Source organism: Mesoplodon bidens, assembly GCF_964165515.1.
Source record: "Mesoplodon bidens genome assembly, chromosome: 14".
In the NCBI taxonomy this organism is placed as follows: Eukaryota; Metazoa; Chordata; class Mammalia; order Artiodactyla; family Ziphiidae; genus Mesoplodon; species Mesoplodon bidens.
The window spans coordinates 12196677-12221861 of record NC_138170.1 but is presented as its reverse complement, the minus strand read 5'-3'; the positions used below and the strand labels follow the sequence as shown (position 1 = coordinate 12221861).

The following is a 25185-nucleotide window of genomic DNA, read 5'->3' as shown; positions in this document are numbered from 1 at the left end:
AGGCTCAGCGGCCATGGCTCTCACGGGCCCAGCCGCTCCGTGGCATGAGGGATCTTCCCGGACCGGGGCACGAACCCATGTCCCCTGCATCGGCAGGCGGACTCTCAACCACTGTGCCACCAGGGAAGCCCTAAAGTATTTTTTTAATTAAAGTATGTACATTGTTTTTTAGACACAGTGCTATTGCACACTTAATGGACTACAGTATAGCGTAAACATGACTAGGTGCACTGGGAACCCCCCCCCCAAAAAAAAGGTCTCATTCTGACAGAGAGTTCAGAGATGCTAAAGAGGGAGGTTGATATTGATGAAGGAGACGTAGGTGGGCCATTAGGCCACTGACCACGTGTGACCTGAAGGAGATCTAAAACATCCTGAGCCTTGAAACTGGCATTTTCTCTTATAGGCTTACAGGTGGGCACCTAACTCGTAGTTTCGCAGTACCCTATAAATGAGAACACTCACATAGCCTATGATCCAGCTACTCCACGCATGCTAGGACACACACGCACGGACACATACACCTTATGATGGACTATTTTGCAGATTTTTTTTTTTTTTTTGCGGTACGTGGACCTCTCACTGTTGTGGCCTCTCCCGCTGCGGAGCACAGGCTCCGGACGTGCAGGCCCAGCGGCCATGGCTCACGGGCCCAGCCGCTCCGCGGCATGTGGGATCCTCCCGGACCGGGGCACGAACCCGTGTCCCCCGCATCGGCAGGCGGACTCTCAACCACTGCGCCACCAGGGTAGCCCTATTATGCAGATTTTAAGAGAAAAGAATCAGGGAGCTCTATATGCAAAGATATCTAAAAATGTTAAGAGAAAAGATGCAAAGGTATCTAAAAATGTTAAGTGAAAACAACCAGTTGTATAACTGCGTGGTAGGATTTCACTTGATTAAAAAAAGAAACATGGTATGTATTTTATATTATAGAAAAACATAAATACTTTCTATGTGTGTATCACAGGAATTTTTTAAGAAACCACTTTGTTGAGGTATGACTGACATACAAAAATCTGTACATATTTAATTATATTAAATGATGTCATGAGTTCACAAGGAACTGTTAATAGCAGTTATTTTGGGGGTTAGATTAGAAAATTGGGGTTCTAAGTAGGGGCACTTTTAACTTGAAACTCTTCTGTATGGTGTATTTTTTTAAATTTAATTTTTAAAAATTAAAAAAAATTTATTTTATATTGGAATATAGTTGATTAACAATGTTGTATTCGTACAGCAAAGTGATTCAGTTATACATATATGTGTATCTATTCTTTTACAAGTTCTTTTCCCATTTAGGTTATTACAGAGTATTGAGTAGAGTTCCCTGTGCTATACAGTAGGTCCTTGTTGGTTATCTATTTTAAATATAGCAATGTGTATATGTCAATCCCAACCTCCCAAGCTATCCCTTTCCCCCATCCTTCCCCCTTGGTAAACATAAGTTCAGTCTCTAAGTCTGTGAGTCTGTTTCTGTTTTGTAAATAAGCTTATTTGTACCACTTTTTTTTTTTTTTAGATTCTGCATATAAGTGAAATCATATGATATGTCTTTCTCTGTCTGACTTACTTCTCTTAGTATGATAATCTCAGGTATCCATGTTGCTGCAAATGGCATTATTTCATTTTTTTTAGTGGCTGAGTAATATCCTATTGTATACATGTACCACATTTTCTTTATCTATTCATCTGTCATGGACATTTAAGCTGCTTCCATGTCTTGGCTGTTGTAAACAGTGCTGCAATGAACATTGGGGTGCATGTATCCTTTCGAACCATGGTTTTCTCTCGATATATGCCCAGGAGTGGGATTGCTGGATCATATGGTAGCTCTATTTTTAGTTTTTTAAGGAACCTCCATACTGTTCTCCACAGTGGCTGCACCAATTTACACTCCCACCATGTACAGTGTAGTTTTTAACATCTGAACGTATTATTTAGCTTGATCGTTTTTTTAGTGACACAGTTTGTGAATTAAATAGTCAGAAGGAAAATCTGATAAATATGAATATGAATTCTTTTTTTTTTTGGCTGCTTTGGGCCTTCGTTGCTATGCGGCGGGCTTTCTCTAGTTGCGGTGAGCGGGGGCTACTCTTTGTTGTGGTGCACGGGCTTCTCAATGCAGTGGCTTCTCTTGTTGCAGAGCACGGGCTCTAGGCATGCGGGCTTCAGTAGTTGTGGCACACGGGCTTCAGTAGTTGTGGTGCACGGGGTTACTTGCTCCGCGGCATGTGGGATCTTCCTGGACCAGGGATGGAACCCGTGTCCCCTGCATTGGCAGGTGGATTCTTAACCACTGCGCCACCAGGGAAGTCCAAATATGAATTCTTATGGGGACAATGGAACAGAGTATTTGAAATTGAGGTCTCTCCTTTTGCTCTCTCTCCCTTATCTGGCCTGAAAGCCTCACCCCTGAAAATCGCTCCTCTGGTTTACATTGGAGGCAACCCTGGGTGGTGGGAAGAACGCTGGGTTTTGAGTCATTCATCCAGGGCCTGCCACGGCATCCTGTAACAGCCAGCATTCCAGGCCCTGCTCCGCCACTTACCGTGTGGCCATGGGCTCTCCGATTCTCATTTCCCTGTACAGTAGGGTAATAATACTCGTTCTGCCTACATGACACAGTTGTGAAGATGAAACAATGTTTTTGAAGGTACCTGGAGGGTAAGAGCCCTACACAAATATTCAAGGTTTTCAGAAATCATCGTCAGAGGCATTATCCAAGGTCACGGTGAAAAAGTTCAATTCCCTGCAGATGGAGGGTATGGAACAAATTAAATGGACAGTCCTGAAATGAATATATTCGGGGGTAACAGTAGGTTGCCTGCAGGAATAAAGTCACTTTTAGAAAAGAAAACTGGGAAGCAGGGACTTTCCTGGTGGTCCAATGGGTAAGACTCCGTGCTCCTGATGCAGGGGTCCTGGGTTCGATCCCTGGTCGGGGAACTAGATTTCCACATGCATGCCGCAACGGAATCCACATGCTACTAAAAGATCCTGTAGGCTGCAATGAAGATCCCGCGAGCCGCGACAAAGACCCAGTGCAGCCAAAATAAATAAATAAATAAATAAAAATTTTTTTTAAAAAGAAAGAAAACTGGGAAGCATCTGTGCATAGTGGATGAGACCACCAACTCCAGAAGCATTTCATCTTAACAGATGGTAAGTGCAGTATATAGAAAATTGGGGGACACCCAAATCCAATTAGTATCCAAGTGCATTGAGTGCTAAATGCAAGGTATGAGCCAAGCACTTTACTTATTTAATCCTTGTATCAACCCTATTATCTCCACTTTACAGAGGAGGAATGTGAGGCACAGGGAAGTGAGGTAATTTGCCTAAGGTCATAGCAGGGAAATGGTAGAGCAGGATTCTCATTTCAGATAGTCAGCCTAGGTGCTGAACTACTGCGTAGCTAAAATGCTCGGAGTGCTTGCTCAGGAAGATCAGATTTGAAGTAGAAAGTAGTGGTGGCTTTTCAACATCCGGCTGAAAAAGAAGGTATTAACATATTGTTTCTAAACTGTCCAGATAACAAGAATCATTATACTTCTTGTAATTGCTTCTCAAACTGTAACGTGCCTATGAGTCCCATGTGGACCTTGTTAAAAATGCAGATTCTACATAGAGAACAGACTTGTGGTTGCCAAGCGGGGTGGGAGGAGAATTGGGAGTTTGGGATTAATAGATGCAAACTAGTATATATAGGATGGATAAAGAACAGGGTCCTTCTGTATAGCACAAGGAACTATATTCAATAACTTGTGATAAACCATAATGGAAAAGAATATGAAAAATGTATGTGTATGTATAAATGAATCACTTTGCTGTTTAGCAGAAATCAACACAACGTTGTAAATCAACTACACTTCAATAACAAACTTTTTAAAACGCAGAATCTGATTCTGCAGGTCTGGGGTGGGCCTGAGGTTTTCTGCCAGCTCCCTTGTTGCCGGTCTGCAGACCACACCTGGAGAAGCAAGGCTCTAGGCAGAGGGCAAGAGGGAAATTGGAAATGGATCTCCCCACTGAAAATGAAGAAACTGGGCTTTGTTAGAACCTCAGTCTCCCGTGAGGCAGTTCCCTACAGCTGAAGCCCCTCCGAGCCCCCAAACATCTGTATTTCTGGGCCTGCGGGGCCGGTCGCTCCCCTAACAGACAGCTTTTTCTCCAGCTTTACCCACTGAGCCCTGGCAGGCTCTTCTTGGGGAGTTTTCTCTTGCCGAGGGGATGAGTGAGGGACCCTGAGCCAGCTGGGGGACGCCCATGGAGAGCCGGGGGCAGCCTCCTGTGCTCTGGAAATGTTTGCTGAGAGAAGAGCGATGAATCAGAGTGACCTGGATGATGAGCTGTGTGGGCCGGAACAGGGGTGGGAGGTCTGAAGCGGGTGGAAGGTCGACTTTGCCTTCTTGGCTGTTGTGCTCAGGGCTGGTCCCCGGTGTGACATTCTGGGTGTGAGGAGCTTGTGTTTTGTGCGGGCGAGGGCTGGTCAATCTTGTTGCTCTGCCAGGTCCGTACTAGACGTTTCTTCAACGAGTGAAAGATTGAAGAGCCGGGGAAGCAGTGGAGCGCCTGAGGCCGTTGCCCTCTGCCCAGTGTGTGGGAGGGCTGTGGGGATGACTCACACCCTGCCGCCCACTCACTTTCTCAGCCTAAAGCCATGTGTCCGGGGGCATAGTGACAGCGAGCTGACCCCTTGTCCCTTCTGCCACAGGAGTGTCATTACACACAGTTCCTGAGTTTCCAGCAAGTTGCCTTTCTTCCGAGCTTTCCTGATAAGAGCTGAGAAAGTTGGGCCTTGGGGAAAACGGAGTCCCGGTTGAGGTCTCCGGAGAGGCCTTTCTGAAGACGTGTCCAGGAACAACGGGCTTGATCGTTTTTTTAGTGACCGCGGTTTGTGAACTAAATAGAATGCAGATCTGATAAATATGAATTCTTTTTTTTGTTTGTTTCGTTTTGGTTTTTTTTTTTGGCTGCGTTGGGTCTTCGGGGCTGCCCGCTCTGTCTGGGTCCTATGCCACATCACGACCAAGTGTGTGAACTCAAAACCAAAGGGAAGAGACCAGGGATGAGCAGTCGGAAGGAGGCACATAAAGTCTGGAGTGGGTGGACTAGTCCCCCACCCCTGGTGTTGGCAGAGGAACAGACTGACCCGTTCGTCTGGGCCAAACAAAATCCAGCTCTTTATGGCTGTGGGATGCTGGCCTGAGGCAGCTCTCCACGTCAGAGCTTGTCTGTGTGGGTGCTTGAAAGCGTCCCTCCCCTACATTCCCTCTCTCTCCAGAACTGGCCCTGGACCTCGTGGGGGCAGAGCCATGGATACTGGGTGGCCAGTCCTGTTTGACGGGGAGTGAGGAAGTATTTGACGACGGAAGCCAGCCACATCCAGAGCAGGTGGGAGTGTGGTGGCGGGATGGTGATGTGTGGTCCTTACTTGAATCATTATTTTGAACCTATTTCTGTAGGCATTGACTACAGCTGGGTACAAGACAGGTTCCCTTTCTTTCTCTTCTCTCTCTTTTTTGCATGAGATCTCAGTTTCCCGATCAAGGATTGCACCCAGGCCACAGCAGCGAAAGCCCAGAATCTGAACCACCAGGCCACCAGGGAACTCCCCCACGTTTCCTTTCTTGAGAAGTCTGAAGAGAACAGAGTTGTCAGCAACTCTAAGCTATGGTCAGGCCATTGCATCAACTTTCTTTTTGGGAAGAACATGTGCTCTGACTTCCTGCCTCTTACTCTGGAGAAAGGGAAGGCAATCTTGAAGTCAGGTCTCCTAGAAATGCCCTTTTCTATTCTGACAGGGTTGGAAGAGGCTTAAAATACAGGCTGTAAAAGCAACGGAATTAACAAAAATAAAGAGGAAAGACGGGGGAAGTAAACGGGTTAAGTGCAAAGAAGAGTTACCACCTAAGGGCACCCTATTTGCCTCCGCCCTTACTGCCAGCCAGGGAAAAAGCACTTACAGACTCGAAGTTTGTGGGGTTCTTCACTGGTTTAACTGTTGCTTCATTCTCTGTGCCTCAGTTTCTTCGTCTGTAAAATAAGGTAAAAGTAGGTCAAGAGAGGTTTATTAGAGCATCACGTGAGCTAACGCATGTAGTGCATCTGACACTGCCTGGCGCAGAGTAACCGTGGGAGATGTTACCACTACTTCACTCGTTTGTGACTGCAGTCAAGCGGAGGGGAGTGGTGGGTAGAGAAGAGGTGGTTTTCCTTTACTCAAAGGCTCCCACCTTCTTCTCCCTGAATGTTCCTCTCCCCTCTCCCATCCAAGTCCTAATGGATGGCCTCTGACACTTCCTTGGATCCCGGTCTGGCTCCACAGTGTTCCCATTCCCCACTGCAGTCCCCCCTCCTCCAAGCAGACCCTTTCCAGGATGCTTCCTTCCTGCTCAGTGAATGGTGACCTCAGATGCATTGCTCCGACTGCAAGCGTCTCTGAGCTCAGAAAGTGCAGAAGTGGTACTGCCTCTTCCTTTTGTCCATGCTTCTGCAGGTCTGGAGGGGCTGACTCCACCCATGGAGTCAGTGAGAGATGGAAGCATCTCCAAGAAAACTCCAAACCCATAGTGCCCAGGTTGGTGTTCAGCGGCACACGGCAGGCTGTCTTGTTCAATTCTTTTTTATTTTTTTGGCTGCACTGCATGGCTTGTGGGATCTTAGCTCCCTGACCGGGGATCGAACCTGGGCCCTCGGCAGTGAGAGCCCAGAATCCTAACTACTGGACTGCCAGGGAATTCCCTGTTCAATTCTCTTTGAGGTGAGGGTGGGTAAAGGACCCTTAAGCTCCTGGGCTCTGTGGCAGGGACTCACCAAAGATTCTGGGGGCAGTCAGGGTCTGAGCCAGGCCAGGCCTCTCACTCCTAGGCCAGCAAGCCCACTCATGTGCCCTGAGGCACACACTATACCCCATCCCACCCCGCCAGGGCCCCGGCAGAGGGACCCAGTTTCTCGTGGCCCCCCATTCTTTATCAGCAATGGGAGAAGTCTGAAAGAGCTTGGCTTGGATGGCAACTCTGACATGTGACACACAGTTCCTTTTAAACATGAGCTCTGCACAGTAGGCCTTCAGCTAGATACTGAATTCAGTAAGAGCGCCGAGATCACACCAGCCACGGAGTAGACATCCTTTCAAAGGACTTTATGGACATTGATTGAGTCCTCACAACAGGCCTAGGAAGTAGCAACTCTTAACCTCTCCCCTTTACAGATGAGGAAACTGAGGCATAGAAGGTACTTGCCCATGGTCATGTGACTAGTGAGTAGCAGAGCAGGCAGTTTGGCTTTATTGTCCATACGTTTAACCACTAGACCAACTGGCTTCGCTAGGGTCCAAGAGAGTGTGTCCAACGCCTTGATTCTAACAGAGAGATGTTATCATTGGGATCTCTGCCCTCTTTCCTGTGTTCAGCTGTAAGGTCAGAACCAGCACCATTTGTGTGTGAATTGGCGGTCCTCATTTTTTCCATCCTTTTCCATTTCCAAGGCACTGTAACTTCTCTCCCTAGGCAGAGCCCTAGCTCTCCTCCCTAATGGGAGGATGAGGCGTCCCAACCATGGTAAGTCCAGGTCTCTAAGGGCTGTACCCCACAGATCCTCTCTCCCCAGGTGAGGCAGCCAGGACCCCACCCCCCACGTCCCTTTACAGCCTGGTTCACTCTGAGTGTCTTCCTAAGGAGGAAGAGTAGAACCCTTCTAGAGCCTGAAGATGTTCACAGAATTCATTTGTGTCGCAAGGGGTATCTCCTGAATCTCTGCCCTAGCACTCTCCTCAACCCACCCCAGGAGGCCTGGACTGTGCTCTTGCCTTCATAGATATGCACCATGGCTGCCCCACGGCCTTCAATAGACATGGTCCAGCAAGTGTCTGCCAACTGAAAGAGCTAGTGCCACAGACCAGCAAAAGTAGACAGAATGCAAAAAACACACACTGGGAAAAGTTCCAGGCAATTGCCTTAATGACTGCTTTGAAAATTATCGTTTTCAGTGGCATAACTCTAAGGACCTTTAACAGACCAGTTCTTTATTTTTTTTTCATAACCTTGAAATGAAGTAAAGGTGGAGGGAGGAGTACAATTTAAGGTGTCAGAATTACATCAGATTTGCACCCCAGGGTCAGTGCTCCCGGACACGCACTTTCTTTTTTTTTGGACATGACCTTGGGACTTAGAGCTTTGTAAGTTACTCATATAACTCCACCAGATTTTCTAGGCAGGTCAGAGGATACTCCGGTAGAGTTTAAGCCTCCACAGATGACCCGGACATAGGAACGATTTACAACGTCTTCGTTCCTGCTAATCAGTGCCCAGCTGCTAGAGATGGCAAAAGGTCGGGAGGGCTCCAGAACATTCTAAGCCTGGTAAATATTTCTGCTGGGAATTCTTTAATCTCACTACAACCCTGACAAGAGACCATGACCTTAATCTCCCTTGGCATGATTGGTTCGTCTTGAACTTAAGCCAAATAGTGAAATGCCCCTAAATGTGCAGAGCAAATCTTACTAATGTCAAAACTACATTATATACCATGTAGGGGGAGCAGAAATCAATCTGTCTCAAAATAGGAAAGCTTCCGGGATGCAAAGAGAACACCCTTACAACCTTCTACATTCTAAAACAGGAATATTCACGGAAAGAGCAAGATGGAAATTAGCATTCACTGAACTCCTACTGAGCTCTAGTCACATTCACACACGTTAACTCACTTAATCCCCGCTACCAGGTAGGTAGGGATTGTTAACAATTTACATTCCTGAGAGTGCAGTCAGAGAGATCTGGAAGTCGCTCAAGGTGACACGCTGCAGCGAGCAGGAGTCAGGATTTGAATCCGGAGCAGTGTCCTTCCCCACGCGCCACAGCTGCGGCGCAGAAAACGGTCTGCCATGGGGAAACTGACGACTCGCAGCCGCCCTGGGGCTCTGCGCCATAACTGGGAGACGACCTGGTTCTCGTGACTGCTCAGTCTGTTTTCACCCAAGTGCATGACTGCTGGAGTAAAGCGACCACGTGAGCCCTTTCCCTTACCCGGCGAGGGACAGTGCCTGTCTGGCCAAGGGCAAGTCACAGGTGCGACAACGTGCCGGGACTGCATTCGGAGCCCCGAGGCGCGGGCTCTCCTGCAGCGTCACCGGGAGGACGGGAGGGAGGGAACTCGGCCAGGTGTGGCCTCCGGATGCGGCAGGTCACAAGTGCGCTGAAAGTGCGGCTTGAGGCGCGGCCAGCTCCGTAAAACTGGGCTCGCGCGGGAGGAACTATGACCTTGGTCGCGGCGTCTACAACCCCCGCTTGACGACCTCCAGCGGCAGGGTGAGGGCGCCCCGAGGCCTCCGCCGCTAACCAGCAGGCGCGGCCAGAAGGTGCCAGTACGCCAGGGCAAGGCCGCAGGGAGGGGGCTGGCCCTCCCCACGTGGACAGACTCCCCTCTGGGGGCGTGGCCGTCGGCGCTGGGCGGGCCAATGATCGCCGCGGTCGGGCTCATCCGGCCGGGCCGCCGGGTTGGCTGGGGCTACGTCATCCCGGGGGCGGGGCTCCTGGGCGGCGCGAGGCGCGGCCGGTCACGCGGTGCGAGGCGCCGGCTATAAGTAGAGGCCGGCGGAGTGCGTTGCTGGAGTGATGGCTGCCGGCGCGTGCTGAGTGCTTTTTCCTTCTCGGCTGCTGAGGCGTCCGCGGCTGCTTCTTGGGTGGGTTGCCAGCCCCGCCGAGCCATCCCCAGAGCCGCCGCCCCAGGCCAGGCCGTGTGCTCGCCGACCGCAGGTGCGTGCGTCCGTGGCCGCAGCCCGCCGCTGCAGCCTGGACCTCGTCTCCCGCTCGGCCCCTCGTTTCCTTTGGTGAGTGGCGGCGCCACCTTGGAAAGGCTCTTTCTTCTCCCCGGGGCCCGGCGCGGACGCGGCGGCGCGGGGGCTGGCCGGCTGGGCCGGGGCCGGCGGCGCGGTGGGGTTCTGCTTTCGGCGCTACCCTCCCCCCCCCCACCCCATGCCACCCCGTCCGCCCGCCCGCGGGCCTTTTTGGCGGTCCCCGAGAGGCGCGCGCGGGAACGGCCCTTTTCCGGTTTTCGCGGGGAGGGCGCGCGCGGGCCGGCGGCGCGGGGGCCGGGCTGGGCGCGCGCGGGCCGAGGTGGTCCCCTGCGCCACGTGCCCGCCGCCCGGCGCGTTCCTGCTTGGGGCGCGGGACACCGGATCGCGGGCGGCGGGCACGGCCGGGGCCCCCAGTTCCCCCGGTGGGCCGTCGCGGGGTGCGGGACCGCAAGGGCGCGCTGCTATTGTTATCCATCCCCCTTCCAGGATGAACTTGCGTCCTTTCTCTTCTCCGCCATGGAATTCTGCTCCGTGCTTCTAGCCCTCCAGAGCCAAAGAAACCCCAGACAACAGATGCCCATACGCAGCGTATAGCAGTAACTCCCCAGCTCGGTTTCTGTGCCGTAGTTTACAGTATTTAATTTTATATAATATATATTATTTATTATAGCATTTTTGATACCTCATATTCTGTTTACACATCTCGAAAACCGCTCAGTAATTCTCTGATTAATTAAAGAACCACTACTCTAGAGAATGGCATCTACCATGGCAACGCTGTTTGCCACTACTATTGCTGCTACTGCCGCTTCTGGTCCATTGGTGGACTACCTATGGATGCTCATCCTGGGCTTCGTTATTGCGTTTGTCCTGGCATTCTCCGTGGGAGCCAATGATGTAGCAAATTCGTTTGGTACAGCCGTGGGATCAGGTGTAGTGACCCTGAAGCAAGCCTGCATCCTAGCTAGTATCTTTGAGACAGTGGGCTCCGTCCTGCTGGGGGCCAAAGTGAGCGAAACCATCAGGAAGGGCTTGATTGACGTGGAGATGTACAACTCGACCCAAGAGCTGCTGATGGCCGGCTCTGTCAGTGCGATGTTTGGTAAGTTTTTTATTTGTATTGTCCTGATAGTGGCGGGTGAGGGAATTCTTAATCGTGGGTAGTTCCATTCTTGTGCTCTGCCTTGATTCAGATGATTACATTCAGTAATAATGCACTTCGTACATAGCGGCATTTGTCACGTACTTAATAAAACTTGATGTGTTTCAGGTTCTGCTGTGTGGCAACTAGCGGCTTCGTTTTTGAAGCTTCCCATTTCTGGAACCCATTGTATCGTTGGTGCAACCATTGGTTTCTCCCTGGTGGCGAAGGGGCAGGAGGGGGTCAAGTGGTCAGAACTGATAAAAATTGGTGCGTTTAATTCTAAATGGCTTTTTATTCTTCTTGTCGTGTTACCATGGCGTTGTGTATGGGAGAATATGGTGTCAAATTGGAGGGGTGGGCTAAAGTTTTGAAAAGAGAGAACTAACATTTAAAGTGTGTTTTGGTTCCTGATTTCCATTAGTTGACATTTTTTCTTAATGTGTTCTATTCCAGTGCTGTCTTGGTTCGTCTCACCGCTGCTTTCTGGTATTATGTCTGGAATTTTATTCTTCCTTGTTCGTGCATTCATCCTCCGTAAGGTAATCTTTCTCTCCCCCCATGACTTGTAATAAGTCACACTCAGTGGTATTCAAAACGATAGCATTATTGCAAGTGTGATCGGTGTGTAGGAGTGTGGCCTTGGAAAGTTAGAAAAATTCTTTGTTTTGTATACCTCTTGTATGTTGAATTTTCTGAAAGAAGCAAGTTTTCAATACCCAAGAAGGCATTTGGGAAGGAAAAATTGAACACTGTAGTGTGCCAAGACACTGGAGAGACTGAAAGAAAACATTAAGGAGATGTATTTGGAGTGGCTTTGTTTACCTGCATGCAGATTACTACTTTAAATCACCATCATATGCAGGCCAGTCTGCATTGTAAGCTTAGGGTTCAACAAATCACAATGTCCTGGGTGACTTTCTTAGCTGCCAGTTAAAGTGGAGCAGTTTGGGTCCTTACATAGTTTTTTCTAGAGTGTTGATTATCGAAACCAGCTTGTAAGCTTCATGGTGGATACCCTACCTCTCACAGTGACTTGACTCTGATAGCTCAGAATAGGTAAAAAGGAACCAGTAAAGGTAATTTTTGTTTTGCTTTTCTTGGCAAAAAAAAAAAAAAAAATTCCAGACAGCCATTTAATTTCCTGTCCATTTGAAAATCCCTTTTGAGGGACCTGATAATTGTTTTAAATCGAGAAGTCTGATGCTGGCTCCAAAATAAATGCAGACAACAAGGGATGTTGTCGTTGGACTGAGTTACAGTAAGAATAAATGCTTTTTTCTCAGGAAACAAAGTTGTCCTTTTCCTGAGGTGAATGGCTTTTAACGGTCCATTGTAAGTTCCTAAAAATTCTTCTGAACTGGAGAAATCTGAGTAAAGGGAGATAGGTAGCTTAATCCCAAGGGGTAAGAATGTATTCAGAGCCGTTTGTTTGATCTAGTTCTAAGCTTCTCTAGGGAAGGATATGTAGTTTTCTATAGAAATTCAATAACTGGTAAAGTGACTCACTAATCACTATTTACCATGGCCTGAGTCTGGCAAAAGATAGCAGTGTAATACTTTGAAAACTTGAAACCTCTATAGCTTGGTATAATTTGAGAGCAAACAGTTCGTTGATACTAACGGACTCAAAGTTTGGCATTGTCTTATTTAGCAAGCAGGTAATGAATAGCACCTACTCCCCACAGCTGTGGAATATGATAATGTGATACTTCCATTTGAAGCTTAGTAGTAGTCAGGGATCAGAACTCTTCGTATTTTTAGAGCTGTATAGCTTGCTCCTTACCAGAGAAGCAGGAGAATTGCTAGGATCCCCTGTTATGGATTTGTGCTCATAAAGGTTTACACTGGGTCTTTGTGGATTATTGAGAGACAGATTGTTCCGATTCTGGAGAGGCTTTGTGTGTCTCAAGCCAAAACAAACTTCTTTGCTGGAGGAGGAATGGTCATACTTGCAGGTGCAAAGTGGGATTTTCAGGTCCCCAGAACTCTCATTTGGGGAATGCATGCCAGGCATTCTTATCCTCAGTTAGAGACCTTAAGTTAGATATATTAACTTCTTAATTATATATTCCTCATGGGGTATGAGGATGGACATGATCAAGAATGATTGGAATAGGTCTTCCCTGGTGGTCCAGTGGGTAAGACTCTGTGCTCCCAATGCAGGGGGCCCAGGTTCAATCCCTGGTCAGGGAACTAGATCACGCATGCATGCTGCAACTAAAGAGTTCGCATGTCGCAACTAAGAAGTCCGCATGCCACAACTAAAAGATCCTGTGTGCTGCAACTAAGATCCGGCGCAGCCAAAATAAATAAATAAATATTAAACAGAAAAAAAGAACGATTGGAATAGTGTTTAAAACTATTCAATATGGACTTTGAGAATCTATCCACACACACACACAGACAGGCACATACTCTTGTGTTTAATCTACCAATAACATGAATTTTTAGGTCATGAGGCTGAATATTTCTGGTTACTGTTAGATTTTAAATCTCAAGAAAACATCTTTACACTAGTAGCCTTTGGTGGTCTTGGCTGTTAAAAATCTAAATATTTGACCATTAAGATACTTTCCAACTAAAGATTCTGTTTTGGGAATTAACAGTAAAAGTGCTTTTAAAAATTTTCAATTTTCTGAATGTTCCAAGGGTGTTAGGTAGTCTGGTAGGAAAAAGCAGAGTGGAGGTTAAGGATTGGGACAATAAACAAGGAATAGGGGAAAAAGGGAGTTTTCCTGTTGAGTGTTTAAATTCTAGTCAAAGAAAGTGGGCCTTTCAGCATTCTCCCTTCTGTCAGGAATCTCATTAAATACATCTAGGGCATCTTTTCAAACTCAGGAACTTTTTTCTTTAGTTTACTGGAATGTCTGATGTATAAAAAAATGAACTATTACGATTGAAAATGGGTTATGAAGACCCCCTTTCCCATCCCATATAACTGGATGATGAGATATTTACTTATAGGTAAAGTTTTAAGTGTTAGGTGAGTCATATGGTGGTAAACACTCAATAAAATGTTAGCCCTGGTTACCTCCTGGGGGAGTGGCTAAGAGGAGTTTGGAGGTAGCAAAAGGGAGAAAGAGAAGCCCCTGCAAATGTCTAGAACCCTTATGGATTTTGATTTCGGGGGCTGGTCTTAGGTTCCTTGGAGAATTTCTTAAAAGCACAGATAGTTCTTAGAAGAAAAATGTATATACACCTCAGGTTCATAACCTTACTGACTACCCTTGGGGGGGGACCCGCATGGTTGAGTTACTCAGAGATGATGAGGTTTTTTTTTTCTTTTAGTTAATTAATTTTTGGCTGCGTTGGGTCTTCGTTGCCTCGTGGGCTTTCTCTACTCGTGGTGAGCGGGGGCTACTCTTCGTTGCAGTGTGCGGGCTTCTGACTGTGGTGGCTTCTCTTGTTGCGGAGCACAGACTCTAGGCGCGCAAGCTTCAGTAGTTATGGCATGCGGGCTCAGTAGTTGTGGCTCGTGGGCTCTAGAGTGCAGGCTCAGTAGTTGTGGCGCACGGGCTTAGTTGCTCTGCGGCACGTGGGATCTTCCCGGACCAGGGTTTGAACCCGTGTCCCCTGCATTGGCACGCGGATTCTTAACCACTGCGCCACCAGGGAAGCCCTGATGCTTAGGTTTTATTGGCTATTTTTGTTTTGACCAATTCCCTACCTGTAGCATTCTCTTAAACTACAGATAGGGAAGGTAATATTCAGAGTGGTTTTCGTCGAGGGCCCATCTCTGCTGATGTGGAACAGCATCTCTACTTTCTGTTTCCTTGATCTTAAGCCATTACCTCACTCTTCTGATGTATTTATGATTCTTTTCCCTGTCTATTCCTCCCCAAGATTTTCCATTGGATTGTGATTCAAGATAGCATCAAACCTTTGGGCTAACAACATCTTTAAAGTTGAGCCTTCTCACGTATTCAGATCTGTGCTCTTGTTTTTAACTCCTGTTTCCAGTCACACTGGCTGGCCTCCTTGCTGTTCCTCAGGCAATTCAAGTGTTTGCCTCAGGGTCTTTGTACTTTCTGATGTCTCTGGGATATTCTGCCCTCCAGATAGCCTGCTCTCTGGCTGCTCTTTTTCTACCCCTGCGTGTGTACCTGGCTTATGGCTTGTTGACCTAACACATTTGTGTCTTTGCTCCACTGATGGTCTTTGGACTATCTCCCGCCCCCCCGCCCCCCAAGAATTAAAGTGTGCGCCTCCTTCCATCACTGCCTCCTTCCCCTTCTTTTTTCTTCATGGCGTGATTCTGTACTAGAATGTAAATGTCAGTTCTGTGAGAACAGGAACTTTGTCTCATTCACTCCCATATTTTAGTGCTTGGCACACAGTCTGTTAAATGAGGAGGTGACCTAGTGTACGATTGATTTTTATCTTCACACTTTGGTAAATCATTAGTTGTGGCATATTTATCAAATGTCTAGATAAGATGGTTGTTGCTGGTATATTCTACTACATGTTTTGTTTTTAAGAAGTCATTGCAGGTATAAAGTCAGGTAAGAAATGTCATATCTCATAGTCTGTTTCTTGATCTCTCTCATATAGTGCATTTTCAGGTGTGTGCTCAGATTTATATCTGGACATGAGGTACCTTAGAGCACTGGGGTTGAAACTGATTATTCAGGACATCACCACTCACTAGTAATAGGTAGTCTTGTTAAGAATAACAGCAACAGGGGCTTCCCTGGTGGCGCAGTGGTTAAGAATCCGCCTGCCAATGCACGGGACACGGGTTCGAGCCCTGGTCCGGGAAGATCCCACATGCCGCGGAGCAGCTAAGCCTGTGCGCCACAACTACTGAGCCTGCGCTCTAGAGCCCGCGAGCCACAACTACTGAGCCCGTGTGCCACAACTCCTGAAGCCCTCGTGTCTAGAGCCCATGCTGTGCAACAAGAGAAGCCACCGCAATGAGAAGCCTGCACACCGCAACAAAGAGTAGCCCTCGCTCGACACAACTGGAGGAAACCCAAGCGCAGCAACAGAGATGCAACGAAGCCAAAAAAAACCAATAACAGCAACAATAAACCTAACCAACCCCCAAACGTTAAACCAAACACAAACTTAAATTCAGATGGACGTAGAAGATGAGATCAGCCTTGGTAGGGGAACTTCCAGGAGCAAATGTAGGAAAAGACCATTTGGCCTTGGAAGCTACTATGGAGAGAGAGTTATTGGAACTGATTCCGGAAGCTGCCCTTTGGTTCTATGGAATTGGGTTGAGTTTTTACAGCTTTTAAGATCTTGATCTTAGTGATAATGATATTTTACAGGCAGATCCAGTTCCTAATGGGTTGCGAGCTTTGCCAGTGTTCTATGCCTGCACAGTTGGAATCAACCTCTTTTCCATCATGTACACTGGAGCACCTTGTAAGTACATATCAGAATATTTAAATGTGAATTTAAAGTTGTTTCTAAAACTTGCATTAAATGCCCAATTTACCCCTTTTTGTTTACAGGGCTGAAATCTCCTAGAAGGTGGCTGGCCTGCGCCCATTTCAGAAGGCTGCAGGCTAGTGTATGCTGAGTTAACCTAGATAGTTTTTCAACCAAAGAGACCTGCTCAGATTCTAAATCACTACAGACCTTTACTCTTTAGTCTTCACAGGATCCACCGATAGATAATTTGATCTTCTCCCTCCCTCTTTCCTATCTATGCTAAAAATACCGGAATTGATGTTACCTCGACTACTGAAGAGTCATTAGTTATACTTGGTCTTCGATGATCAGTCATTTAGGACTGGTTTGCTGGATATTCTCATTTTTCTCTCCCAAGTGGAGCTCCTTTTTGTTTCTAAATTTACTCCCCTGAATCTGCCTGAATGAGAAGAGTTGGGATGTTTAACACCTGCCCTAAGTGCACTTGGAAGAAGAATTCATGCAGCTAAGAGGAAAAATATTTGTGAGAATATAAAGATTGAAATGTTGATTACTTTTATGTTGGAACGAAGGCAAAGCATGGATTAAATTGTGATACGTGTTTCATTTAGCAATTGAAAAAGATTGATCACCTGTAACTTGTCAGACAGGACAGTACATGTCTTGATCAGTCAGTTTTCCTGTCTAGGTTCATTTGGCTTGATGGCCTTTGATCCGTCAAGTCAGTGGCTTTCAGTCTTTTGAGTGTTGTGACACACTGGAAGAAAGACATTGTACATTGCTGACCAGCACACACATACTTAGAGAGGGAGGGGGAGAGAGGGAAAGATAACTGGAATAGTATCTTGAAGCTACTTAACCTTACTATGTGCTATGCACTCATATTTGCAAGTATTCTTTTTAGCTTTTTAAAATGCTCATTGTGGCCCACCAAATTGATTTCATTTCTGACTAATGGATTGTAACTTGCTTTGTAAACCTCACTGCAGTAATAAGTCACTGACCAAAAATGGAGTTAGCTAAGTATTTTTAACCATGTCTTTGTTAGAATAATCAGGAAGGAAACTGGACAACTTTATGAGGATATTGATCTTATTTAGGGGATACCAGACTCCTTACCAAATGCTACAGGCAAAGGAAAGCTTGCCTGCTGCCTTTCCCTTCTGTTTTAAATTGGCTTCTTCATGTTAAACTAAAAAAGTCTCCATGAGGCTCTAAGCACTGATGTTTTATGTGGCAGCAAAGCTCATAGTTCAGTGAAATTAGAAACTTGCATTTCCAGTCGTCTTTGAAAAGGGAACGTGGATATTTTTGTCCTGTCCTTTGGTCGATCATTTACAAGAAAAACCAGTCTCATTTCCCTTTTTTGACTTGGAACGTAGGCAAGTTTAAATTGTGATACAGAGATTGATTAAATTTCATGTATATTTTAGTTTGTGTGACTAACTACATGATTAGAATTGATAGGAATTAAAATGGAAAGCTTTAGTCATTACAGAACTTTGGTTTTGAAGGGACCTCAACTTTCATCTGATTTTTAAATACTCATCATTTTGAGGAACAATAGAATTTCCATTTTATAAGTAATTCCTAATAAGCAAAACAACCACAAGTAACTAAGCTGTTCTTGGATAAACCACAGATCATTATAACATCTTTTAGGTTTAAATAGTGTTCTGTAGTGCTTTGCTTCTGTTATTAAATATAGACGAGGGACTTGTAGGCTGTTGGCATTTAAGTGATGATAACCAGATGACTAGTTAATGATCCCTGAGCAATGTGAGAAGTAGGCATGTCTCTGTTCAAGATGTGGCTTGTTAGTATGATTACCATTCTACTGTTTTCTTTTTGTGAAAGACAGCCCTTTGAACTATTCTTATCCCTTGGTAGATCAATGTGTCTTAGTTTGATAATGCGTCCTAAGAGAGAAGCTTGCTCTGAAGGATTTTGCTAGTACAATGGGTGTGATAACTTGCACAGAGAACGAATTGTATCGGTATGAGAGAGGTGACGACTGGGGCACTTTCCTTTTCTAACGTTGACATCTTATGTGCAAACATAACGTGTGGCCGCTCCCATCTGGAGGCTGGGCAGTGGAAAGCTTCCATGTTTTTTCATAGCTAGTTGCAGATCCTCAGTGTAGGAATCTGTCTTCTAAAGCAAAGAAAGGAAGAAGCCTAGTATGTGAAGGAGCTTGGGATATGTCAGCCTAGCAGGTGTTTAAAGTAGGCCAGACTGGTGTGGATTTCAGATGCTATGGGATTTTTCTCCCAAGTTTGTATAGCCACTAACACAGTAAATCCTGTGGACCTAAGGCTGGCAACAGCTGTAAAGGGTGATGGGCTGGCTTGGGGAACCCCAGAGTCCCCAGAGGAGGGTTTACACGTTATTACAGGGGGGCAGTTGCCCTGGGGTTTTCAAGATGCACCATTTTATCTCCTAGTGCTGGGCTTTGACAAACTTCCTCTGTGGGGTACCATCCTCATCTCGGTGGGATGTGCAGTTTTCTGTGCCCTTATCGTCTGGTTCTTTGTATGTCCCAGGATGAAGAGAAAAATTGAACGTAAGTAACAACTCGTGGCAGAAGATTTTAACTAGTAATGTTGTGCTTGCTTCTTTGTGTTTAGCCATCTGTAAAAATCCACTACTTGGATAGATTGGTAAAGCCAGAAAATTTACATGGAAATTTGCGGATATAGGTTTATTGTCCAAACTGTGTTCTCATTAACTTAAAATGACCTGAGACCTAGTCATAAGGCATATTTGACCTTATTTGGGCCGCCAGACAAGCTAGGCACTTAATCTCTTTTTTCTTTTCTTACTGTACCTTGATCACTTGCCAGTGACATGCTAGATAAATACAGAGAAGTTGTAGTCTACATTAATTGAGAAGGATGAGGATGCCTTAATGAGAAATGAAAGGTAGGTGTGAAATATCTTCACAGGAAACATTTACCAAAACTAATGCCTTCAGACTCAGATATTCAGAGCTATGCTAATACATCATCTGACTTTAGATTTGGTTAATTCTCAGAATGGGAGCACAGATTCCAGAGGTAGACATTTTCCGGTGTCATGAAGGGATCATGTAGACCGTTACTGTATGTAGTATTTCAGTATAATCAAATATGGCATACGTTTTGGTTAGTATAGGTCTTAATTAAATCTTGTATTCCTTTCCTTATTACTTGAACTCTCTCGAGATGATCTTTTTCTGCCCTTTTCATCTGTAAATGCTCGGGTAGTGATTTAAGTTTGTTCTTTGAAGAAGCGGAGAGCTGCACAGACTGCAGTGGCACCGGAAGAGTGCTGCGTCATGCAGCTGTGCTCAGGAGCCTCCGAGAGGCTCTGCGCTAGTCTGGCGGCCTTCAGGACTTCGTGACCTTGATTCTCCCTCAGTCTGGGAGAAGATGAGACAGGTCTTGCTAATAATGTTCTATATCCTGGTTGGTAGCTTGACTGGGATTCCTGAAGGAACACGGAAACAGACTGGGCATTGGTACAAAGGCAGAAAACATTCCCACCTGGTCATGGAACCTTGAACCATACGGCACATGTCTTTGTTTTCTAGAGGTGGAAATTCGTCACCTTTAGTTGCCTGCGTTGAGCTGTGTCATTTTGCTTGAACTCACAGACTGAAAGTTGGGGCCAGTTTTTAAAAAGGACGTGCACTAGATGCAGTCGGAATTTTCAGTTAGCTGTCAGCCCCATGCTTGAGCTCCTTTCCCCTCAGAAGGGGTCAGCAGGAAGCTCAGAACGGTTTCTGCATTTGTGAAGGGTTCTATAAAGAACAAGAATTTATAGCAGAGTCCACAGAGCCTAAAAGATTTTACCACCTGGCCCTTCACTGAAAAAAACTTTGCAACCCCTAGTAATAGGGTGTTCTGCATTTGCATTGCTGGTTTCTTCCCAAGTGAGAGATTAAGCGATACGGCAAATAAAGCAGACAGGAAAAATTATCCTGAATTTTCACTGAAGTTTACTTACATGTGTTCTTATTTTGAGAAGGATTTTTTTTTTTTTTTTTTTTTTTTGAGGGGAAGGGGAAATGTAGAGCAAGTTAGTTTGGTCAAAACCAAACAAAAACATCCTTCTTTTCTAGGAGAAATCAAGTCTAGTCCTTCTGAAAGCCCCTTAATGGAAAAAAAGAATAGCTTGAAAGAAGACCATGAAGAAGCAAAGTTGTCTCTCAGCGATACTGAAACCAGGAATCCCGTTTCAGAGGTAGGGTCAGCCACTGGGCCCCTCCGGGCTGCAGTGGAGGAGAGAACGGTCTCGTTCAAACTTGGAGACTTGGAGGAAGCTCCAGAGCGAGAAAGGCTTCCCAGCGTGGACCTGAAAGAGGAAACCAGCATAGATGGCACCATGAACGGTGAGTGGACTCTTCCTCGGGTAGGGAAAGGCGAGTTTCCCTTTGTTAGCAGTTCTGCTGCGAGGCTCTGTGTTCGGACTTGACGCCCTTGGCATTGAGTGTCACCTTTTGGTCTTGGCCAGGTGCAGTGCAGTTGCCTAATGGGAACCTAGTTCAGTTCAATCAAGCTGTCAGTAACCAGATGAACTCCAGCGGCCACTATCAGTATCACACGGTGCATAAAGATTCCGGCTTGTACAAAGAGCTGCTCCATAAGCTGCATCTTGCCAAGGTGGGCGACTGCATGGGAGACTCTGGCGACAAACCCTTGAGGCGCAATAATAGCTACACTTCCTATACCATGGCAATTTGTGGCATGCCCCTGGATTCGTTCCGTGCCAAAGAAGGGGAGCAGAAGGCTGAAGAGATGGAGAAGCTGACGTGGCCTAACGGAGACAGCAAGAAGCGAGTTCGAATGGACAGTTACACCAGCTACTGCAACGCCGTGTCTGATATTCACTCGGCGTCCGAGATCGACGTGAGTGTCAAGGCCGAGATGGGTCTGGGCGACAGGAAAGGAAGCGCCAGCTCTCTAGAAGAGTGGTGTGACCAGGACAAACCGGAAGTGTCTCTCCTCTTCCAGTTCCTGCAGATCCTCACGGCCTGCTTTGGGTCATTCGCCCATGGTGGCAATGACGTCAGGTCAGTCGATTATGATTCTTGGCGTTGCTCGTGCTATTCTTATGCCGCCTAATCCTTTTATAAGGCTCTGCTTGTGGCCTTGGTACTTATACCGCCCGCCCGTGGGACACCAAATAATGTAGAAAGGGTGAGGTAATAGCAATTAATTGACTTAAAAAAAACAGGAAGAGAAATTTTTTCTTCAGAGAGATTACAGAGAACATGTTTGTTTCTGTCGGTGATAAACACACACATCTTTCACAGAGAAGCCTTTTGTCGAGATGGGAGCCGGGTCTTTGCTGGAATCACTGCCCCCTAGAATGAATTTGTAGGTGGTTAATCCTAGTTCTGTGGTTTGTCACCTGTTCATTGGAACCCAAAATTTGCTTTAGTTGGGCCTGTAGGAAGACAGGCCACCAGATGTGTGGCGCTTCCCCTCTGAGAAGAGCTCTCATTTTCTTCTGTTGTGTATGTTGGGGTTCCATTTATTTCCTTTGAAAGAAAGACCAGTTTCTAATGAAAGCTTTGCTTTAGAAGAAGACTTAGTAAATCAGTTAACAAATAGATTCTTGCCAAGTTTTAGTTTTGCCTGAAAAATCATCCCTGCCCTCTCTTTTCCTTTCAGCAATGCCATCGGTCCTCTGGTTGCTTTGTATCTGGTTTATGACACGGGAGATGTTTCCTCAAAAGTAGCAACACCAATATGGCTTCTGCTCTATGGTGGTGTTGGTATCTGTATTGGTCTATGGGTTTGGGGAAGGAGAGTTATCCAGACCATGGGGAAAGATCTGACACCAATCACACCCTCTAGGTAAGTTGGTAAAGCAGGTCTTATTAGGTTAATGCTCATTTTCTTAAGATACGTAATACTGTACAGTGCTACTACATAAAGTGACCACGTTTGTATAAGTTCCCGAGGTTACTCTCTCTTGGGTGTGAACTTTTTAGATTTTCCTTATCTCGTCTGGCCCTTAAACATAATTTATCTATTCAACTCCAGTGGGCTCTTTAAAAAAAATAACTTTTGAGAAAGATGTGTGTGCTAAGACTTAACTACCTATGTGTATTTGGCTTTTATCTCTGTCTTTATGGAGCCAACACTGATGTTTACTAAATTCAAAGTAAAAGTGCAAGCTTTAAGAATGGGCTTCCAGAAGACCTTAAAACCTCAAACGCTGGAAAAGAGGAGTCTCATGGCCTGATTTAAAGCAGATTTCAGGAGTTAGAGCAAACTAAAGATGTTGGTGGAGTTTTTGTCACCGGGTAGGGCACAGCAAGACTGCGTGAACTTTGAGGTAGTGCTAACTTACCAAATGTAAGTTCCATCCTTGACAAGTGATCTATTTGTGTCCACAGCGGCTTCAGTATTGAACTGGCATCTGCCCTCACTGTAGTAATTGCATCGAATATTGGCCTTCCCATCAGTACAACACATTGTAAAGTAAGTGTGATGTAGAGGTACTGTGTCTTTTGAGTGGTTTTAGTAGATATGTTGAGAGGTATTTTTTTGTTCTTTTTGTTTTTTGGTTTTCTTCCTTTGATAATTTGGTGTTATACCGTGGGAGTCTGGAAGAGTTCACAAGTTTAGGACAAGTTGACTATAAGAATGTAAATACACATTGTGCCATTTCTAGTGTCTATTACTTTTATGTAAGCAGATAGTGTATTTTCTCCCCAGACGGTGCAAAAGCCCCTTTTATAGAGGTAGCACGTCTGTGAGGCTTGTTGGACTGCGGAAGGGTAGTTCATTTGAAGCAAGCATATACTCAGAGCATCTCAGGATTGAAGTCCTGAGAAACTTACTGAATCCTGAGGCTGCTTGATGACCATCTAATAACCATAGGATAACTATAGGGAAAGGAAGAAACTGGCTTCCTTAAGGGAATTGAAGTTGGTTCATCATGGAGCCTTGGAGTCATTCTTTTTTTTTCCAGGGAGATCTGTGGGTGATTGGCTATTAGGTCTAATAGCAGCCTCCCTCTAGAATCTTTGGGAAACCTAAAACTTAAAGGAATCTACTATTAAAGCAGTTTTTATTATTATTAATGTAGTTCATTAAATTACAGCAGCTCAGAGGGGAAAAGGGAGTTTTCTTTTCGCTCTTTTACCCCAATTAGCACAGATTCCGTGATTGGATTTTACGTTGCCTCCATCTTGTTACAAACCAGCTTTCATGGATCGGTCCAGCAGTCTGGGGCTCCTTACCTACGTGGAGTCATGGGTCTGTTGGACAAAATGCCATTGGTGCTTGAGTAACCAGTTTCTTGGACTGTTTTTCTCCCGTAGGTGGGCTCTGTCGTGTCCGTTGGCTGGCTCCGCTCCAAAAAGGCTGTTGATTGGCGACTCTTCCGCAACATTTTTATGGCCTGGTTTGTCACAGTCCCCATTTCTGGCGTGATCAGTGCTGCTATCATGGCAGTCTTCAAATATGTCGTTCTCGGAGTGTGAAGCTGCTTGAGATGAAAATTTGGGTCAGAGTTTGGGACCACCGTACACATTCCTGTTCCTTTGAAGAATGATTACAGTGTTACAGAGGACTGACAGGAGTCTCTTTAAAGTTTGGGAGCTGTGGGAGGGAAGCGATACTTGTGCTATAATTGCTTTTGTGCTAAATATGACTTGTCTCAAGATTAGCTATGTAAAGGAGCCAGGTTTCTACTGGTTCCTGTTGAGGTTCCTTTTCCTTCTGGGCTGTGAATTCCTGTATATATTTCTCTACTTTTTGTATCAGGCTTCAGTTCCATTATGTTTTAATGTTGTCTCTGAAGATGACTTGTGATTTTTTTGTGTGTGTGTTCGTTTTGTTTCGTTTTAAAACAACCATTCAGAGCCATTTGACAGAGTGCGCTCTGCTTTGTTGGTTTCACCAGCTTCTGCCCTAACACGCACAGGGACTTAACAGCAAACACCGTAAGCGAAGCTTCCCTTGTAGTCTCTTAGAAAAATAGTCATTTGTGCCCTGCCCTCCTGTCAGTGGTGGCAGGTTCTCTTGGCACACGTGAACTTCTTAGAAGGACAAGGCTCTTCGGACACAGTGAAACTTTACGTTAGTAGCAGCTTCTTTGCAAGCAGTTCACTGGCTATTATTGCTAAGAAGAAGTAGGAAGGAAAAGCCCTCTGGCAGTCTTGGTTACTTCTTTAAGATTTCTGGCAGTGTGGGACGGATGAATGCAGTGGAAAATGAACTCTGGGTGAGTTAAATGGGCCAGCCCTCCATGTTCATCTGTCTACCTCTTAACTGAATAAAAAAGCCTACCGTTTTTAGAAAACGTGTCTCATTGGTTTTGTTCATATATTTGAAGCATCTGAGCTCCTGATCAGTCAGCCTTATGCAATTCTTAGGAGAATGTGATATCTTAACAAGTGAGCACTACCCTCTAGCAAAGTACCCCACTCCGCCCCGGTGCGTTTCTTGTGATCCCAGAATATACATGATACTCCTCCATGGGGCGTTTCTAACTGTCTGGTGTTTCCTCCCAGCACATCCGAGACATTTCCATGTTAGCACGTATCCACTCGTTGTCTTTAACAGCCACCCAGTTTTCCTGTTTGAATGGATTATTTTGTTTTACTAGAGCCTTATTTAGATGATTCGTAGCTTTGCTGTTACAGAGAATGCTAAAGTGAGTGTTTGTGTTTTGTGTGTGTAGCTCAGCTTCATTTAAGAATTCTCAGTGTTGGATTCTTCAGTCTTGACCCATTATCTCTTTTAGGCTTGATCAGGACAGTTAAGCAAAAGTGCATGGCTTGGGGCTTCCCTGGTGGCGCAGTGGTTGAGAGTCCGCCCGCCGATGCAGGGGGCACGGGTTCATGCCGCGGTCTGGGAGG

General features: G+C 45.9%; 1 protein-coding gene and 1 long non-coding RNA gene across 5 annotated transcripts; one reads left to right on the top strand and one right to left on the bottom strand.

Annotated features, from left to right (window-relative positions):
* Window positions 1–595: 595 nt before the first annotated feature.
* Window positions 596–9115, bottom strand: LOC308627421. Its single transcript, XR_014017404.1, has 3 exons — window positions 9030–9115; window positions 5970–6039; window positions 596–754 (listed from the first exon to the last, which is right to left on the bottom strand). It is a non-coding gene; the product is annotated as an uncharacterized lncRNA (long non-coding RNA).
* Window positions 9116–9587: 472 nt separating this feature from the next.
* SLC20A1 (solute carrier family 20 member 1) lies at window positions 9588–24626 on the top strand. Of its 4 annotated transcripts, none has more exons than XM_081253546.1 (11): window positions 9598–9758; window positions 10286–10901; window positions 11070–11210; window positions 11397–11482; window positions 16220–16316; window positions 18769–18888; window positions 20428–20697; window positions 20820–21378; window positions 21983–22168; window positions 22714–22798; window positions 23644–24626. In XM_081253546.1, the coding sequence occupies exons 2-11, from the start codon at window positions 10556–10558 to the stop codon at window positions 23803–23805; spliced, it is 2052 nt and encodes a 683-aa protein (XP_081109672.1). In that variant the 5' UTR covers window positions 9598–9758; window positions 10286–10555; the 3' UTR covers window positions 23806–24626. The 4 variants fall into 4 exon arrangements, with proteins under 4 accessions (XP_081109674.1, XP_081109672.1, XP_081109671.1 ...); XM_081253545.1 differs by having other exon boundaries at window positions 9598–9832; XM_081253547.1 differs by lacking the exons at window positions 9598–9758; window positions 10286–10901; window positions 11070–11210; window positions 11397–11482; window positions 16220–16316 and adding an exon at window positions 16447–16464.
* Window positions 24627–25185: the final 559 nt, after the last annotated feature.

Excerpts from the sequence above, each read along its gene's own strand:
- SLC20A1 (XM_081253546.1), top strand. The coding sequence starts at position 10,556 with ATGGCATCTACCATGGCAACGCTGTTTGCCACTACTATTGCTGCTACT. Across the intron at positions 11,211-11,396 it reads GTCAGAACTGATAAAAATTG|TGCTGTCTTGGTTCGTCTCA; the intron begins GTGCGTTTAATT and ends GTTCTATTCCAG. Across the intron at positions 22,169-22,713 it reads ACACCAATCACACCCTCTAG|CGGCTTCAGTATTGAACTGG; the intron begins GTAAGTTGGTAA and ends TTGTGTCCACAG.